The 17467-nt window shown below is 61.1% G+C and overlaps 1 protein-coding gene across 4 annotated transcripts in view; it reads left to right on the forward strand.

Moving 5' to 3' along the window:
• Positions 1-16444, forward strand: part of ARHGEF17 (Rho guanine nucleotide exchange factor 17) — a 29492-nt gene extending 13048 nt beyond the window's left edge. The window contains exons 2-21 of one of the 4 annotated variants that reach the window (XM_064728528.1): positions 6646-6723; positions 8886-9068; positions 9436-9552; positions 9811-9903; positions 10236-10412; positions 10673-10723; positions 10951-11060; positions 11169-11254; positions 11365-11483; positions 11710-11923; positions 12025-12098; positions 12205-12398; positions 12502-12758; positions 13078-13324; positions 13406-13492; positions 13576-13643; positions 13937-14085; positions 14166-14340; positions 14966-15208; positions 15647-16444. In XM_064728528.1, the coding sequence (XP_064584598.1) occupies positions 6646-6723; positions 8886-9068; positions 9436-9552; positions 9811-9903; positions 10236-10412; positions 10673-10723; positions 10951-11060; positions 11169-11254; positions 11365-11483; positions 11710-11923; positions 12025-12098; positions 12205-12398; positions 12502-12758; positions 13078-13324; positions 13406-13492; positions 13576-13643; positions 13937-14085; positions 14166-14340; positions 14966-15208; positions 15647-15873 (2949 nt within the window). In that variant the 3' untranslated portion in view covers positions 15874-16444. The remainder of the gene's footprint in view (positions 1-6645; positions 6724-8885; positions 9069-9435; positions 9553-9810; positions 9904-10235; positions 10413-10672; positions 10724-10950; positions 11061-11168; positions 11255-11364; positions 11484-11709; positions 11924-12024; positions 12099-12204; positions 12399-12501; positions 12759-13077; positions 13325-13405; positions 13493-13575; positions 13644-13936; positions 14086-14165; positions 14341-14965; positions 15209-15646) is intronic. The other 3 variants (XM_064728543.1, XM_064728535.1, XM_064728551.1) reach the window with 3 other exon arrangements.
• Positions 16445-17467: the final 1023 nt, after the last annotated feature.

Raw genomic sequence — 17467 nt, forward strand, 5'->3', positions numbered from 1 at the left:
GTGACTCAAAGGCCACTTGTACAATACAAAGATTTTACTATAACTCAAAGGCCACCTATACAGTACATACTAAGATTCAATGGCCACCTATACCAATCCAACATCCTGCTTTAATGCTTCCCAAGAGGACAGAATGTGATTTTTTTTTCCCCTCGAGTGATTTCCTGCCAGAGGCTGAGTGATGGAGGCAATACAGGATTGGATGGAATAGCACCATCCTGTTTTGGGAGATGGTGCCAGCCAGGGGCAGGAAGTTTGAGATGCCAGGATGATGCTGTTTGTTGCAGAGGTGTTTGCTCATTGCATTGGGATGGATGAGAGCAGGTCCAGGTTATTTCCAAGCCTTTTCTTTCTGGAGTTTTGGTAGAAATAGAGCTGAGGATGTGTTGAAATTGTCAAGCTGTCCCCGTGGACCAGTGGCTCCCACTATGTCCCAGCTCCCTCTAGTGGGATCTACCTTGGGAACAAGCATGCAGGGAAAGAAAAGGTGCAGAAATTCCAGATTCTTTCAGGCTGGGAATGCTGGGTTCAAGGAGGTGCCAGGATTCAGGCAGCTCCGAGCACAACCCTGCTGTGACACCCTAGAGGATCTCCCATCAGGAGCTGGCAGCAGGAACGAGCTGTAATTAAGGGAAAAACAACTTGTATTTACTTACTCTCAAAATTTTGGCGTGTTTTGGAGGGGTGGGAATCATTTTGCTTGAGGCAGGGTTAGCTCCTCCTTCAGCAGCTGCAGGAGGGCCCTGAGCAGCAAATCCCACTCCCAAAGTGGTCTGAAACATTCCATTCCCCCCCTCAATCTGGATATTTTTGCCCCAGAACAGGATCTCAGGGACAAAATCCCTGCTGCAGCTCGCTCAGGCTGCGGCTGGGTGAGTGTGCACCAAAGAGAGGGACAAACCCTGAGTGCTGTGGGAATTTTGGGATGATCTCTGGGGATGCAGAGATCCTCCTTGCCATGGGATGTGATTTTAGCATCCCAGAGGTGGGGTGACAGCAGGAGGAACATCCTCCCACACCAACCCAATCCCCAGGGTTTGGGACAGTGGGGGGGAGCGCTCAGAGTGGCTGGAATCATCATCATTCCATGCACTGATGTGTGCAGGGGCTCAGGGGCCACAATCTGTGTGATCCCTCCTGGAATGTACATTCCTACTCTCCCTTTGGCCTTTGTTTGTTTTAAAAATGGATGTTTTAGGACTTTCCTCCATCCATGGCTCTTTGTTTGCGGGGGTGGAGGCAGGGCACAATATGCCATGGCCTTTTCCAAATGTTTCAGGGTGTTTTCAAATCCCTGGGGATGCTCAGACTCCTCCTGCATCGATATTCCTGCTCAGGGAAAAGTGAAATGATGGGGTTGCTCGCTGAACCTAGTTTAAAAAATAAAATAAATCAAGATGGGGGAGTTCCCATCCTTCTTCAGGGCTGTATTTCCAGTGTCAGAGGGAAAGCTGGGGGAAAAGGCTTTTCCTTGGCCCCCATGCCTGGTTTGGGGTGCTGCTGAATCACCCCCAAACCCTGGTGCCGGATCCTCTCCACCTTTGGGTTTTCAGGAGCATTTTGCCACGCTGGCACAAGCCTTGGGAAGGGGGATGAGTCCCTTGGCTCCATCCCAAGGAACTGGCGTTTCCCAGGAGGGTTTGGGCTTTTGGGAGAGGAAACGCTCAGGTTGGGAATAAAAAAAAACCAACAGGGGCCGGTCCGAAAGGAAATCTAAAGGTGTTTACAAAGAGCCGCGCTGCTAAAAATAACCGGCTCATATTTTAGACAGCCCTAAAAATAGGCAGCGCTGTTGGAGTGGCCAAACACTCCCAGGAATTTCCTGTGGGCTGCGGGCCGCCTGCAGGGGGGTCCGGGCTCGGCCGGCCGGCATCGCTGCGGGCTCGCATCCCGGGGGGATGGAGAGGGGACCCCGAAGGAACAGCGGGATTGGATTCGGCCTGGATCCTTCCCTGCGCCGGGCAGGACGGGTTTAACCCTTCCGCAGCCAGCCCGGGTCACATCCCCAGGGGTCCGGACCCGCGGGAGGGAGGCGCGGCAGGAATGCGAGTCCCCTTGCAGTGATCCCGGGACACGCCGGGAGGGATGAAGGCATGGATGAGCCAAGGGGAGCGGGAAAGGCTCTGCTGGGATGGAGGGGCCGGGCGGTACCGGGGGAGGGCTCGGGGAGCGGCTGCGGGCGGAGCCGGCGGGGCCAGCGGGGGCCGGACCGGGCAGGGACCGGGACAGGAACGGGATGGGGACTGCAGAGGAACGGGATGGGACTGCCCCAGGAGTGGGAATGGCATTGCAAACCAGAGGGATTGGGGATTGCAATGCGGTGGGACCCGGGTTTGCATCCCTGGTGGGTCCAGGATTGCAAGAGGAATGGGATTGGGATTGCAGCTCAAATGAACCTGGGATTGCAGGAGAAATGGGATTGGGACTGCAAGCCAAATGAACCTGGGATTGTGAAAGGAATGGGATTGGGATTGCAACCCAAATGAATCTGGGATTGCAATGCAGGTGGACCCAGGTTTTCATCCCTGCTGGGTGCAGCATTTCAAGAGGAATGGGATTGGGATTGCAGCTCAAATGAATCTGGGATTGCAATGCAGTTGGACCCAGGTTTGCACCCCTGTTGGGTGCAGGACTGCAAGACGAGTGGGATTGGGATTGCATCCCTGATGGATCTGTGGTTACAGCCCAAACAGGTCCAGGATTCCCAGGAGTGGGTCTGGGATTGCAGCCCAAATGGATCTGGCATTGCCATGCAGATGGACCCAGGCTGGCTTCCCTGCTGGGTCTGAGATTGCAGCAGGAATGGGGTTGGGATTACAAAAGGAATGGGATTGGGGTTGCAGCACAGATGGGTTTGGGATTGCAGTGCGGCTGAAGCCAGGTTTGAATTCTTGGTGGGTCTGTGATTGCAACCCAAATGGTTCTGGAATTGCAAAGGTATGGGGTTGGGATTACAGCTAGATGGGTCTGGGGTTGGAACCCAAATGGCCCCAGGATGGCAAATAAATGGGTCTGGGATTGCAACCCGGAATGTTGCAGCCCAGCTGGGCCTGGATCTGCAGCCAAGGTGGGTTTGGGACTACAACCCCAAAACACCCAGGACTGCAAGCAGAAGGGCCTGGAACTGGTATCCAGACAGACCCAGATTAACAAGGCATTTTGTTCTGGGATTGGAACCCAAATGGATCTGGAATTGCAACAGAAATTAGTCTGAAATTGGAGCCCTAATAAAACAGAGGTTGCAACAGAAGCATGTTTGCAATAGGATTCTAGCAGAGCCCAGGATTTTGTCCCTATTGGATCCCAGATTACAATGCAGATATGCTCAGGATTGCAACTGAGATGGGTTTGGAATTGCAGCCCAAATGTGTCTGGGGTTACCACCAAAATGAATCTGGAGCTCAGAGCAACCCAGGTTTTCAATCCAGATGGCTCTGGAATTGCAATGCAGATGGATCCAAGCTTGCAACAAAACTGGTTCTAGGATGGCAGCCTAAAGGAATCTGAGAGTACAGCAGAAATGGGTCTGGGGTTGGATCCCAGAAGAGCTCAGGTCTGGGACTGCAAACCAGATAAACCCAGCATTCCAACAGCTGGGATGACCAGGGCACTGCAGTTGTGGGAGCAGGAGCTGCTGCTGCCCTGAGAGCAGCCTCGTTACCTGGGTGCCATTCGCATTCCCTGCCCCGATCCCGGGGTGCACTGGCAGCTCCTGCCGCTCCCATTGCCTGCCCCGAGGGTCCTTTCTCTGCCACGACCCCTTCCCGGGGTGGGGTGCTCACCATCCTCACTTCCAAGAGGAAATTTACTGGCTGCCATGCGAGGATGCAGCCCTGCTGCACGCCGTTGCTGTGGAAACGGGGTGAGCGGCTAATTAGATTTAATTAACGAAGCAGGAGGGGAGCGTTACAAACAGATCTGGGCAGGATGCATCACCCGGCCAGCAGGGATGTGGGTGCCGAGGCGGTGATGCCGTGGGGGGGGGAAAGGGGGCGTGCCTCAGTTTCCCTGCCTGCAAGGTCAGGGAGGGGGACGGAGTCCCTGAGGATGCCGAGCATCCCCGCATCACCGTGCGTCCCCCATCCCTAAAAATCCCATGCCCCAAGAAAGCATCGTCTCCCCCGCAGCATCCTCGCTGGGCGAAGCCTTCCCAGCCGCATCCCTGGGCGGGATCCGGCCCTGCCCGCATCCCTGTGTGTCTGTGTGGGCTCGGCTCAGCCTCCCGCCCGTGCCTGGCCCGCTCCGGGGGCCGGGGACCCTGGCGTGGCCGCGGACGCAGGCGCAGCCTGTCAGCCCGCTGCCGCTCTGCGGGAGGGCTTTCCATCTTTCCATCTTTCCATACATCCCCCCGGTTCCACATCCACGGCGATATAAATAGCGCCCCGCTCCTATTCCCCTCCCCGCCGCATCCCGGCGCAGCCATCCCGCTCGGGGCGGACACCTGGGGATCGCGGCAGGGAGGTGAGGCACACGCAGGGATTTCTGCGCCATTCCTCGGGCCGCGAGGGACGGACCGACCCCCGGGAGCCGCATGCTGCAGATGGTGAGGACCCTGGCGCAGTTCACCATCGCGCTGGAGGACATGCGGGACATCGGCGACGGCATCGACGCGGCCTTCGCCACCTCCGGGCTCAGCGGCGCGGCCGAGGAGCTGCCGGACAAGGGCTGCGGCGGCCGCGGCGGCACCGAGGTGATGGCCCGGGGGTCCCGGGGGGGCGCCGGGGGGATGCGGGGCCGAGGCGGGGGCGCGGGGATGCGTCACGATCGGACACGTGTGCGGTACCCGGCACCTGTGGGGTCTGCGCCGCCATGGCAACCGCGCCTCCATCCTCATCCTCATCCCCATCCCCGTGCCTCCATCCCCATCCCCGTGCCTCCATCCTCATCCTCGCCCTCGGCTCCACAGCCCCGGGATGCTCCCGCCCGGAGGGGGCGATGGGGGGGCCGGAGCCGGGGCTGGTTTACACCGCGGAGGTGTTGGATGGTGGGGAATACCCGATTCCAGGGGCTGATCCCGAGGGTGCTGAGCAGGATGAGGCCGGGATGAGGTGGGGGTGTCCCCGGGGAGAGCAGATGGAGGCTGAAGCATCCTCAGCCCCCCAGCGGAGAGGCTTGGCTGGGGTGAGGAATGCAGTGGGGCACATCCTGCCTTTCCCCCAGCTCTGCTCGTCCCAGTGGGAATTTGCCCCTGCCGGGGTAACGCTGGTGCTGTAAGGGTGGAAAAAATCCCCCTGCCAACAGTTGGGCCTCATCCTGCGTGTCCCCAGTGCTGCTGGTGCAGCTGAGCCTGGGCAGCTCCTGGGTCTGACCCTGGGACAGCTCCAGGGAAAACAGGAGCAGCAGGGAGCTACAGGCTGGGTGAGGGTTGGGGAAACTGAGGCAGTTTGGGGGGTCAGATTCCCCTAAGCTCCATCCTCCAGTGAGCACCCATCCATCCGTAATTACAGCTAATTAATCCAGCAGTGAGAGCGTTCTCTATGCAAGTGGGGAGGTCTCAGCTGGTGTTCCCAATATCTCCATGGTTTCCTGGTTCCTGGAGGGCCTTGGACCCGTCACCAGTATTTGGCTCTAGAGAAGAGGTTCCTCCATGCTTGGTTCCATCAGCAGCCCGGTGGGGAGCAGGGAAACTGAGGCACAGCTCTGTCCTGGAGCGGGATCTGGCCAGGATCCCTCTCCGTTGCTCCCTGGGCACCATGAGGGGCATGGTGGGCTCTCTCCATGGTGAGGATGGCCAAACTTCTTCCTGTGGCTGCAGAGCAGCGTCACAGCTCATTGTGTCCCACTGGGGAGGACACAGCCCCACGTGTCCAGGGGCCCATCCCACAAGACTGAGGACATCTGGGGTGTCTCACATCCAGGGTCTCTGGAGATTCTGCACATGCAAAACTTCTGGGGTATCTGTGCATCCAGGGCATCTCTGCAGCAAAAGCTTTTGGGATGTCTCTGCACCTGGAGTCTCTCTTTCCCATGCAAAACCTTTGGGGTGTCTCTGCACCCAGAATCTCTGGGGTGTATCCAAACACAAAACTTCTGGGGTATCAGTGCACCTCTGGAGCATTTCTGCATCTCAGGGCCTTTGGGGCATTTCCCACCGAAATCTCTTGGGGTGTCTCCCACCCAGCAGCCTCGAAGCGTTTCACACCCAGAACCTCTGGGGTGTCTCTGCTCCCAGAGCCTTCGGAACATCCCACTCCCAACACCTTTGGGGTGTCTCACTCCCTGGGCCCTGGAGCACTGCCCCCAGGCTGAGCTGCACACAGGAGGGGTCCCCGAGCCCCACGGCAAGGAGACCCCGGCCCATGTGCCCCCCGGGCTCCCAGCCCCGCACCGCCGGTCCTGCCCCAGGGTGCCCGGGGCGCGGGGCGGGAGGCGAATTCCTGCGGGTCCGCTCGCAGCCGCTCCAGAGGGCTCCGGCTCCGACCCATGTAGGGCTGTGAGCTCCAGGGCGGGCTCCTGACGCGGCCGCGGAGCAAAGCAGGCGTCTGTGCGCTCGGTGTCATGTACTTCCTAATCCTCCCGGATTCCTCCATCGGGCTGCAGAGGCAGCGCAGGGGAGCTGGACGCCAGCCGGGCTCTCCGGCGCTCAGCCTCCCCAGCCGGGCCCCGCTCACCCCAAAACCTGCCGTGTGTGTTCTCCCCCGGCAGGACATGAGGAAACACGTCATCATGACCCTGCTGGACACCGAGCAGTCCTACGTGGAGTCCCTGCGCACCTTGATGCAGGTAAGGGGGCACGGCCGCGGTGTGACACCCCAGAGCTCCCCCAGGATCCGCCCTGTCACCCCAAATCCTGGCTCTGGGATGTGCCACGAGCTGGGTGCCGCCGGGGGGATGTTGGGGACAGCGGGAGCACAGCTGTGACAGCGGTGCCAAGAACGGGGTGTAGGATTTACCTCCATGCCCAAAGCGAGCCTGTGGCATTCCCAGTGTGCTGTCACCTGGCAGGTAGCTGTCCCCAAGCCTCTTCCCGTGCTTGCTTTCCAAAATCTCCTCCTCGTGCTGCCTGCCACGGTGGGGGACCCTTGAAATTCCCCATTCCCCCGTGCTCCCGTTTCCTGCTGGGATCGTCACCTGCAGAGCTGAGCCAAAGGTTTTTCTCAGGCTTTTTTTGCTGAGCTGGTTCCAAACCCCCTGGAGCAGCCTGGCCCGAGGGCCCACCCCACATTTACCATTTCAGATGCTAATGAAGGTGTTTCAGCAGGTTAATGACTGTCAACGCCCTGGAGACGTCACCTGGCCGAGGTGTGGCTTGTCCAGCCACATCCCTGCAGGGGGGGAAACACCAAAAACTGAGCTCTGCAAAAGCAGCAGGGCCTGTGGGATCTGTGACAGTCCCAAAGGGCATGGGGCACTCCATCCCACCCTGAGCAGGGCCTGTGGGATCTGTGACAGTCCCCAGGGGTATGGGGCACTCCATCCCAAACTGCAGCCGGGCCTGTGGGATCTGTGACAGTCCCAAAGGGCATGGGGCACTTCATCCCAAACTGCAGCAGGGCCTGTGGGATCTGTGACAGTCCCAAAGGGCATGGGGCACTCCATCCCAAACTGCAGCCGGGCCTGTGGGATCTGTGACAGTCCCCAGGGGTATGGGGCACTCCATCCCACCCTGAGCAGGGCCTGTGGGATCTGTGACAGTCCCCAGGGGCATGGGGCACTCCATCCCACACTGCAGCAGGGCCTGTGGGATCTGTGACAGTCCCAAAGGGCATGGGGCACTCCATCCCACCCTGAGCAGGGCCTGTGGGATCTGTGACAGTCCCCAGGGGCATGGGGCACTCCATCCCACCCTGCCTGGGCTGTTCCATTAAGTCCCCAAGGATGCCTCCCAGGGGGCACTGATTGTGCATGCAGGGAGGGGGACCCATCCCTGCCGGCAATCCATTGGCTTAGAGGGGCCAGAGGGCTCTGGGGCTGCAGCAAGGGCTGTCTCCATGCTCCTCTGCCCAATGTGGGAATGCCTGGCACTGTCCATCCCAGCTCCTGCTGCAGGTGCTGGACTCAGCAGGACAGGTGAAGGGAGTTAGGAGCCTCAGGATGGATTTGGTCCTTCTAACTTGGACCAAATCTTTCCACGAGATATCTGGCATCAGCTTGAGGAAAGTGATCCCTGGGGAATGACTCCTCCTTGACCAGCTTGGTTGGAGAGCTCTGAAGCCACTGGAGATGGGTCCTGTCCTCACTGCTCAGCTCCATGGTCCTCCACACATCCTGACAGCCACCAGCACCCTGAACTGGTCAGACTGAGTGGGTGGCAAGGCTTGAGACACCTTCCACATCCTGCTGCATCCCCTGCAAATCCATGTCTCCCATTCCAGGGGTGCTCTGCAGCTCTGCCCCATCCATGGACAATGTCCACATCCTCCATGGATGGAGGAGAGGGGTTTCATAGCAGAGCCACCCACCAGCCCTGCTGGGGACCTGCTGGCCCTGAGTATTGCTCCTTGGCCATTGTGTGGTGGTTGTCCAGGGCGTGACCCAGTGGGTGCATCCTGCTGGTCCAGCCCCTCCTGGTGCCAAACACCCTAAATCCCAGCAGGAACACTCTGGCATTTGGATCCTGGTGTTGCTGTGATTTCCAAGCTAGGTCAGGCAGATGGAGGTGGTGAAGGCTCATGGCAGCAAAGATGGCTCTGGAGGCCCTGGGACAGAGGATCCTGTGCCATGCAGGTTCCTGGTGCAGAGCTGTCCCTCTCCCCACACAGCTCTGGGGATTCACTGAGGAGGGCTGGGCTACAAAACCACTCTGGTCCTGCCGATGGGTCCCTGGAGGAAGCCCCTGCTGCAGGGTGCCATCCATGCCCGTGTTTACATGGGCTGAGGGACCCAGACTGGCTGGGGAGGGACAGGGAACCCCCATGGGTGCCAGTGCCTGTGCCTGCCCACAGGGGTACATGAAGCCGCTGAAGCAGCCGGAGAACTCCCTGCTCTGCGACCCCTCGCTGGTGGACGAGATCTTCGACCAGATCCCCGAGCTGCTGGAGCACCACGAGCAGTTCCTGGAGCAGATCCACGACTGCGTGCAGAACTGGCACGAGAAGCAGAAAGTGGGCGACCTCCTGGTGCAGTCGGTGGGTCCTGGCGGGGCGATTCCCCCGGGAATGCGGGCGTGCCCGCTGCTGGGCACGGCCCCAGAGCAGAGGTTTGGGAGCAGGAGGCAGGGCAGGGATGAAAGGATGGGCCAGGCAGGCCTGGGATGCAGAGCAGGAGACGATCTCCAGGCCTGCTGTCTGCTTAGCATAAGGGTGGGAGCTGCTGCTCCCGGCTGGCTCTGCAGCTCCGCGTTTCTGCCTCGGGAGCACAAACGTCAGGGCTGAAAAATCGAGGTGGGCGGACGGCGGGTGAGCCCTCCCTGCGCCAGCCCAGAGCCACAGTTAACCCTTGGGGCAGCTTCTCCCATGATCCATGATGCTGGATCCCTGTTTTCCCCCCACCCAGTTCTCCAAGGATGTGCTGGTGAACATCTACTCTGCCTACATCGATAACTTCCTCAACGCCAAGGACGCCGTCAGGATTGCCAAGGAAGCCCGGCCGGCTTTCATGAAGTTCCTGGAGGTGGGTCTGGTTCCTGCCTCCAGAAATCCTGGCCACCATCTAGAGCCAGGCAGAATGGGAGCAAATTTATTGCCAGACTTGGAATTTCCTCCCCACACACCTTGGTTTTGTTGCAAAGAGGGGTGAACTGGAATCAGTGTGGGTGGTGTGGAGGTTTGGACTCCACACCAAAATGGGTGATCCTGGCTCAGTGGGAGGCTGTGTCCCTGCTGTGTCCCACCGGGGGGCCCATCCCTGTCCCTCCTGGCTGTTTTGCAGCAAAGCATGCGGGAGAACAAGGAGAAGCAGGCCCTGTCAGACCTGATGATCAAGCCTGTGCAGAGGATCCCGCGATACGAGCTGCTGGTGAAGGTGGGTGACACCGGGGGGGTGGCAGTGTCACACCAGCAGCGGGGAGGCCACGGCTCCTCCTCTCCTCCACGCAGCTTTCAGGGCTCTCAGATCTCTCCTGACCCCTTTTCCCACCCTCTCTCACAAAGTTGGTGTCCCCAGGTGTGCTCTGGAGATGGTCACTCTGAGGACACTCCCCCTGCTGTCCCCTTACCCTCAGCCTTTCTGCTGGACATGTCCACCCCTCCTTGGGGCTGCTTCCACCCCCAGCACTCAGAGCAGCATGTGAGGGGCTGGGGCAGTGACCCTGGTGCTGCCAGAGGTGACAGCCTGGCCGTGTCCCCCCCTGGCAGGACCTGCTGAAGCACACGCCCGAGGACCACCCCGACCACCCGTTCCTCATCGACGCCCAGCGCAACATCAAGCAGGTGGCAGAGAGGATCAACAAGGGCATGAAGAGCGCCGAGGAGGTGGAGAGGAACGCCCGCATCGTGCAGGAGATCGAGTCCCACATCGAAGGGATGGAGGATGTATGTTTGGGGGGGGGGGCTTGAATGCGGTCACGCTTTCCTTCTCCACCAAATGTCCTCATTTCTGCTGTCTTGGGTCACCCCGGGCTGGGTCACTTGTTTGCTCCTCCAGGTGCAGCTTTCCCCATCATCATTTGGTCTTTGTGGGCCCCTGGGGGTTTGGGAAGGGACTGGGGTTCCATTTCTGAGCTGGGGGATGCAAGAAGGCCACAAAGCTCCCCACAGTGCCTTCCCAACCGTGGCTGTCCTTGTCCCCACAGCTCCAGGCTCCGCTCCGCAGGTTCCTGCGCCAGGAGATGGTGGTGGAAGTGGTAAGAGTGGGATCTGAGGGGAAATGGGACCCTCTGGGTGGGCAGTGGGAGGCTGTGAGTGCAGGTCATGGGGTGCCTGTGTGCCCATGGGAGGCTATGGATGGATGGATGAATGGATGGATGGATGGAGCAGACAGATGGCAAGGCAGCACATGGGGAAACTGAGGCAGGGCCGTCTCCCAGCACAGATGATCACTAACCCCCCGGTGTCTCCCACTGCTCCACAGAAGGCGGTGGGTGGGAAGAAGGACCGCTCCTTCTTCCTCTTCTCGGACCTGCTGGTGTGCACCACGCTGAAGCGCAAGTCGGGCTCGCTCCGCCGCAGCTCCATGAGCCTGTGAGTACCCCCAGGCTTGGGGACACCCCCTGGGTGTCCCTGCCAGCTGGCCTGGCTTTGGGGGCTGTGGCTGTGGGTGCAGCTCGGCCATCCCCCACAACCTCCCAGGTACACGGCAGCCAGCGTGATCGACACCGCCAGCAAGTACAAGCTGCTCTGGAAGCTGCCCCTGGAGGATGTGGACATTGTCAAAGGTCTGTCACCGCCTGCTGGGGTGTCCCATCTCACCCCAAAACCCATGGCTGCCCCTGGCTGGCAGTGCCAGGGAGGAAGGGGTTAATGCCGTGCGTGTGTCCCCACACAGGTGCCTCGCAGGCCACCAACAGGGAGAGCATCCAGAAGAGCATCAGCCGCCTGGATGAAGACCTCAACACACTGGGGCAAGTCAGCAAGCTGTCAGAGACCCTCAGCTTCCCCCACCAGGTATGGGGATGGCTGTCCCCTGGTTGGATATGTCCCAGTGGAACACACAGCATGTCCTCAGCCAGAGGGGACAGCTTGTGGCAAGGCTGGTGGCCATAAGCACCCTGAAGCCACAGAAGAGGCTGGGGCAGCCTCTGAAGGATGCCAGGGGATGGACCGGGGGTTATCAAGCCTGTGCCTTGTGGTGGCCTGTCCCTGAGAGCTGAAGCATTGTCCCCGTCCCAAGGGCCTGGATGACGTGATCAAGGACCTGATGGCCGCCATCCACCGGGAGCTGTCGGAGAAGCAGTCCCTGTCCTTCAGCATGGCCTTCCCCCCCAACAAGGTGGAGCTCAGCACCACCAAGGCTGACGGCACCGAGTCCTTCATCTTCGAGTTCCCCAACCCCGACGCCCGGCTTGGCTTCGAGCAAGCCTTCGAGGACGCCAAGAAAAAGCTGGGTAACAGCAGGGAGGGGGCAGCTGGACGTGGTGCTGGGCTTGGCATCCCCCCCACCCCACTTTTACAGACCCCTTTTGATCCCCCAATCTGATCTTCCCAGCCTCCAGCAAAAACTGCCTGGACCCAGAGTTCCTCAAAGCCATCCCCATCATGAAGACGCGGAGTGGGATGCAGGTACTCAAAGTCTGGGCTCAGGCACCCCACAGGTCCCCCCCATTCCAATGCTGCCAGGCAGCTCCTGCATCCCCCCTGAATCACCCAACCTTGTGCTCCCCCGCAGTTCTCCTGCGCCTCTCCCAGCCACGGCAGCCCGGAGAGCTCGCACGAGGTTTGGGTTTGCAACAGCGACGGCTACGTGGGGCAGGTTTGCCTGCTGAGCATCCGCAAGGAGCCCACGGTGGAGGCCTGCATCGCCGTCTGCTCCGCCAGGATCCTCTGCATCGCCTCCGTGCCCGGCCTCAAGCGCGCCTACAGGTACGGCATGCCGGCCCCGAGGTGCTGCGGGCTCAGGGCGATGTCAGGGCGATGCTGGAGCTGTTCCTCTCCCTTTTGTCCCTCTCTCCCTCCCCGGTGGCAGCAGGGAGCGGGCGGAGCAGCTGGGCAGCCCCTCGGCGGAGCTGGGCCCGGCGCCGCAGCCCGAGGACGCGGGGCCGCAGCCCTGCCTGCACATCTCCATCTCGGGCTCCTCGCTGGAGCTCTCGGAGCCCGTGGAGGGCGGCAACAGGGAGCTGGTGCCCTTTGACAGCGATGACACGGACGATGAGTCCTCGCCCAGCCCCTCCGGGACGCTGCAGAGCCAAGCCAGCCACTCCACCATCTCCTCCAGCTTCGGCAGTGAGTCCTCCCCTGCCCCTGCTTAGGGAGAAATGCGCTTTTTAGCCCCAAAATTATGGGCAGCTGCATTGTTTTGTCCTCTCTGCCTTGTATTCCTTGGGGGAATCTGCAGGTGGAGGCTTTTGGGCCTGGGAAAAGAGATGTTGAGAGGCATCGGCCCAACAGCGTGGTTCTGAGATGGGGGGGACTTTGGGTGAAGCCTCGTGGGTTTTGGGGCTCAGCATCCCTGGGCTTGACATCACCCATGATGGTCTCTTCCCCATGACTTTGGAGGTCGTGGTCTGACCCATTCCATCCTCCTCCTCTTCCTCCTCCGCAGATGAGGAGATTCCCAGCTGCAAGGAGGCAGCGGTGGAGACGACGAGCTCGGAGGAGGAGCAGGAGCCTGGCTTCATGCCCATCCCTGGCACCTTCGGGCAGAGCCGGCGCGGCGAGAGCCCCACGGACGGGCGCGCCCTGCGCCGCTCCAGCCGCGGCTCCTTCACCCGCGGCAGCCTCGAGGACCTGCTCAGCCTCGACCCCGAGGCCCACCAGAGCTCCATGTGGCTGGGCACCGAGGATGGCTGGTAGGTCCCCGGGGTGGGAATTCCTGCCTGGAATTCACGCCAGGCCCTGGGGGAGCCTCAAGCTTGGCTCTCCTCCTGCAGCATCCACGTGTACCAGTCCTCGGACAACATCCGGAACAGGAAGAACAGCATGAAGATGCAGCACGCTGCTGCCGTCATGTGCATCCTGTGAGTGGGGAAGGAGGGGGATTTTCAGCTCTGGGGATTTTGGGCTTCTGCAGCTGGATGTCAAAGGTGGTTTGTGCCCACAGGTACCTGGATAACCAGGTTTTTGTGTCACTGGCCAACGGGGAGCTCGTTGTATACCAGCGGGAAGCAGGTGAGGTTGGATTTGGGATGTCAAAAATGCTCCAAATTGGTGGCTGTGGGAGGGTGGCTTGGGCAGCCCCTGGGGAGGGATGCTCGGGGTGGCATCCCTGGAGGGATGCTGGAGACACCACTTCAGAGGCAGGTGAAGGTGGGCATTCTTCTGCCACTGGAACCCCATGGTGGCACCAGTTTATGTCCCCTCTGAGGGGTGACCTGGAGAAAGTTGTCTTCAGCCACCACACCCCATTGTACGTTGAGCTGGATTTGGTTTTGGGAACACTTTAACTCTCCCCACCCTCTCAGGTCGCTTCTGGGACCCCCAAAACTCCAAGTCCCTGTCGCTGGGCTCACCGGGCAGCCCCATCACCAAGATGGTGGCGGTGGCAGGGAAGCTGTGGTGCGGCTGCCAAAACCGAGTCATCGTCCTCAACACCACCACACTGGCACAGGAGGTATGGGGAGCGGCAATGGGAGGTGTGATGGGTGCTGGTGGCATCACTGGTGGCATCACTGGTGGCGTCTGTCCCCTCAGCACACGCTGCAGGTGGGGCAGGACGGCGGGCGCAGCGTCACCTGCATGGTGAGCGCGGGCAGCGGCGTGTGGGTGGCCCTGCAGGGCAGCGCCCAGGTCAGGCTGTACCACGCCACCACCTACGAGCAGCTGGCAGAGGCAGACATCACCCCCCCGGTGCACAAGATGCTCGCAGGTCAGTGACACCCGGGACGGGACATGGCTCCAGAGGGTGCCAGCGCCCCTGGGAAATGCCCTGAGGGACCCAGTGCTGGCAGAGTGAGGATGCTGCCTTTGGGGAAGGAGATGCAAGGCCTTGTGCTCGTGTTGGGCAGCTGGGTAATCCCATGTGGGAATAGGGATTCCCATTCTGGGGGAATGGATAATTTCATGTTGAAGCAGGGCGGTAATCCAACAGTCACAGAATTGGGGAATTCCTGAATGGTTTCGGTTGGAAGGGACTTTAAAGATCATCTAATTCCAACCCCCTGCCATGGCAGACACCTTCCACTATCCCAGGCTGCTTCAAGCCCTGTCCAGCCTGGCCTTGGGCACTGCCAGGGATCCAGGGCAGCCACAGCTGCTCTGGGCACCCTGTGCCAGGGCCTGCCCACCCTCACAGGGAGCAATTCCTTCCTGACATCCTCTGGCAGTGGGAAGCCATTCCCCCTTGTCCTGTCACCCCACTGTGATGCCACCAACCAGGGGGATGTGAGCTCCCTTCCCCACGTCCCCTGTGCCACACAGAGTGGATCCCTGTGGGAGGGGGGTTCCCAGCCCCGTGGGGCGGGAGCAGGCACTGACAGGGACATGCCCGGCAGGCTCGGATGCCATCATCCGGCAGCACAAGGCCGCCTGCCTGCGGATCACGGCCCTGCTGGCCTGCAAGGAGCTGCTGTGGATCGGGACCAGCGCCGGCGTGGTGCTCACGCTGGCCGTGCCCCCCAAGGCGGCGCCCACGCTGGTGGGGCTGTCCCAGGGCCACACGGGCCACGTGCGCTTCCTGACGGCCATCGAGCTGCCCGACGGCTTGGACGTGCTCTTCCCTCTGCCCAGGGACACCGGTACGTGGCGTGGCTGCTGTGTCCCAGTGCTGGCACTGCCCGGGAGCAGGGCACGGCCTTTGTGGGGCTGGGAATGAAATACCGGAGTCCCTGTTCCATTCCTGCCTGAAAAACTAGCAGTGGAGGGTGAGGGAAACTGGGTGCTCAACTGCCCTCTGCCAGCATGGGCAACCCCAAATTTCCCAGGGAGACCCAAATCCCCAGCTCTGAAGCAGGGCTGGGATGGGGAGGAGGAGGAGATGGGATGGGAGCTGGCAGTTTTGATGGCGGAGCTGATTTGGGTTACAGGGGCCAGTTTGGGCTGGGAGGGGCTGTTGGGATGAGAGGAGGTTTTTGGGGCCGGGATGTGGTGCCTGGGAAGGCGGTGGAGGGCTGATGCTGAGGAGTCCTGGTGGGGACCAGGGCAGCTGTGGGCACACAGAAGCTGTGGGCACACAGGTGACAGCAGCGTTTGGGGGGCTCTGCGCTGTGCAGGGGCCGAGAAGCCGAGCGAGGCGGAGAAGCGAGACCCGTCCCGTCCCCGCGCCCCCGCCCTGGCGCTGTCCAAGCCCAAGATGTTGGTGATCAGCGGCGGTGATGGCTACGAGGATTTCCGGCTGACCAGCAGCAGCGAGACCGTGGGCAGGGACGACAGCACCAACCACCTGCTGCTCTGGAGAGCGTGACCTGCCCGGGCCAGGATCGGGGGGCGCCGGCCCCCCCTGTGTGCAGAGGGGGGTCCCGGCCCCCTCCCCAGCGCCCCCCGCCCCAGCACCTCTCATCTCCGACCCGGCTGCTCTCTGTGTGCTCGGGGCTGGGGGATGAGCCCCGCTGCCCCCGCCGCCCCCGGCACTCGGGGGGGACCCGCAGCGCTTGGGGGGCTCCAGAGGATGGGGAGGGGGCGGGGGTTCGCTCGGGAAGGCGCTGCGGAGGAGGATGAGGAGGGTACCGAGCATCCCTGGGGAGCGGCCGGAGGATGCCCGACAGCCAGGATCCTGCCTTGCTCTCCGGTTTTGTGTGTGCCTGCTTCACGGGGCGGGGGGCGCCGCCCCCCCGGCCCCCGGGACCCCCGGCCACGCCGCGGGACCAGCCCAGGGACAATCCCGATCCCAATCCCGATCCCGATCCCAGTCTGCCCGCGGTGTCCCCCCCGGCCCGGGCCTCCCGCTAACCCGCTCGCTCCATCGCCAGCACCCAGACAGCTCTGTTCGTTTGTTCGTTTGTTTTAAATATATATATATATTATATATATATAAACATCCTTATTTATTTGGGGGTTGGGGAGGGCTCAGGGGCCTCATCACCGCGCTGCCAGCCCCTGAGGGGTTAAACCTTCCCGGAGTGAGCATCGCCCCGAGGGAGAGCCCGACCCCGCTGGAGGGGGGAGCTGATGGAGGGGAGGAGGGAAGGAAATTTGGGTGTCCCCCCCTCCTTCTCTGTGATTCCCAGTGGGATTGTGCTGCCTGGAAGGCGCTGCTGCCGCGTGAAGCGTCTCTGGATGAGAACAATCATCTCCAGCCACCAGGGCTGGCCCCCCGCCCTTACAATGTGGGGCACCCTAAAAACGAGACTGTGCTGGACCAGCCCTGCCCCCTGTGCCCTTTCCCTCCCCGATTTTCCTGCTTTCACCCCAGGATCCAGGCGAGATCCGTGCTCCCCGATTGGGACACGCTGTTGTCCCCATGGGAGACGTGACAAGCGTGGTGGCAGGGATGAATCAGGGTGTCCCCAGTCCCACACAGCTGGGTGAGTGACAGCAATGCTGCCATCCCACATGGAGCCGTCCGTCTGTCCGTCAGCGGGGTGAGTGGGCGTGGGCTATATTTGGGACCATGAGGATATTTTGGGAAAGGGGTGGGGGCGGGATTTCGGTCACTTGGGGGCTCTTTGTTATTAAAGGTCACCCGTGGCAGAACGATCCCAGCGTGGTCTCGTCCTTCACCTCGGGACGGGGTGGCAGGGACGGGGTGAGGAGGGGCGCGGCTCCCACCTCCCACCGGTGTCACTGGTGATGAAGACTCCGGTGGGAGTTTCCACCGTTTCCACCACCAGGGTGCAGTTATTCTGTCCTGGAAAACCCTGAGTGGGATATCAGGATATCCATCCCTTGTGCCGTGGCATTCCCCGGGTGGACAAACAGCCCAACAGGGGACACCAGGTCGTCCTGGGGAAAACCGAGAGGAACAGAAGGGGGCCTGACGGAAACCAGGTGTCCCCACAGTGTCCCCTAGGGAACAGGACAAGGTGCGCTGTAGGACAGGTAGGAAAGCGGGTCGCAGC

This window comes from Zonotrichia leucophrys, chromosome 1, assembly GCF_028769735.1.
Source record: "Zonotrichia leucophrys gambelii isolate GWCS_2022_RI chromosome 1, RI_Zleu_2.0, whole genome shotgun sequence".
Taxonomy (NCBI): domain Eukaryota; kingdom Metazoa; phylum Chordata; class Aves; order Passeriformes; family Passerellidae; genus Zonotrichia; species Zonotrichia leucophrys.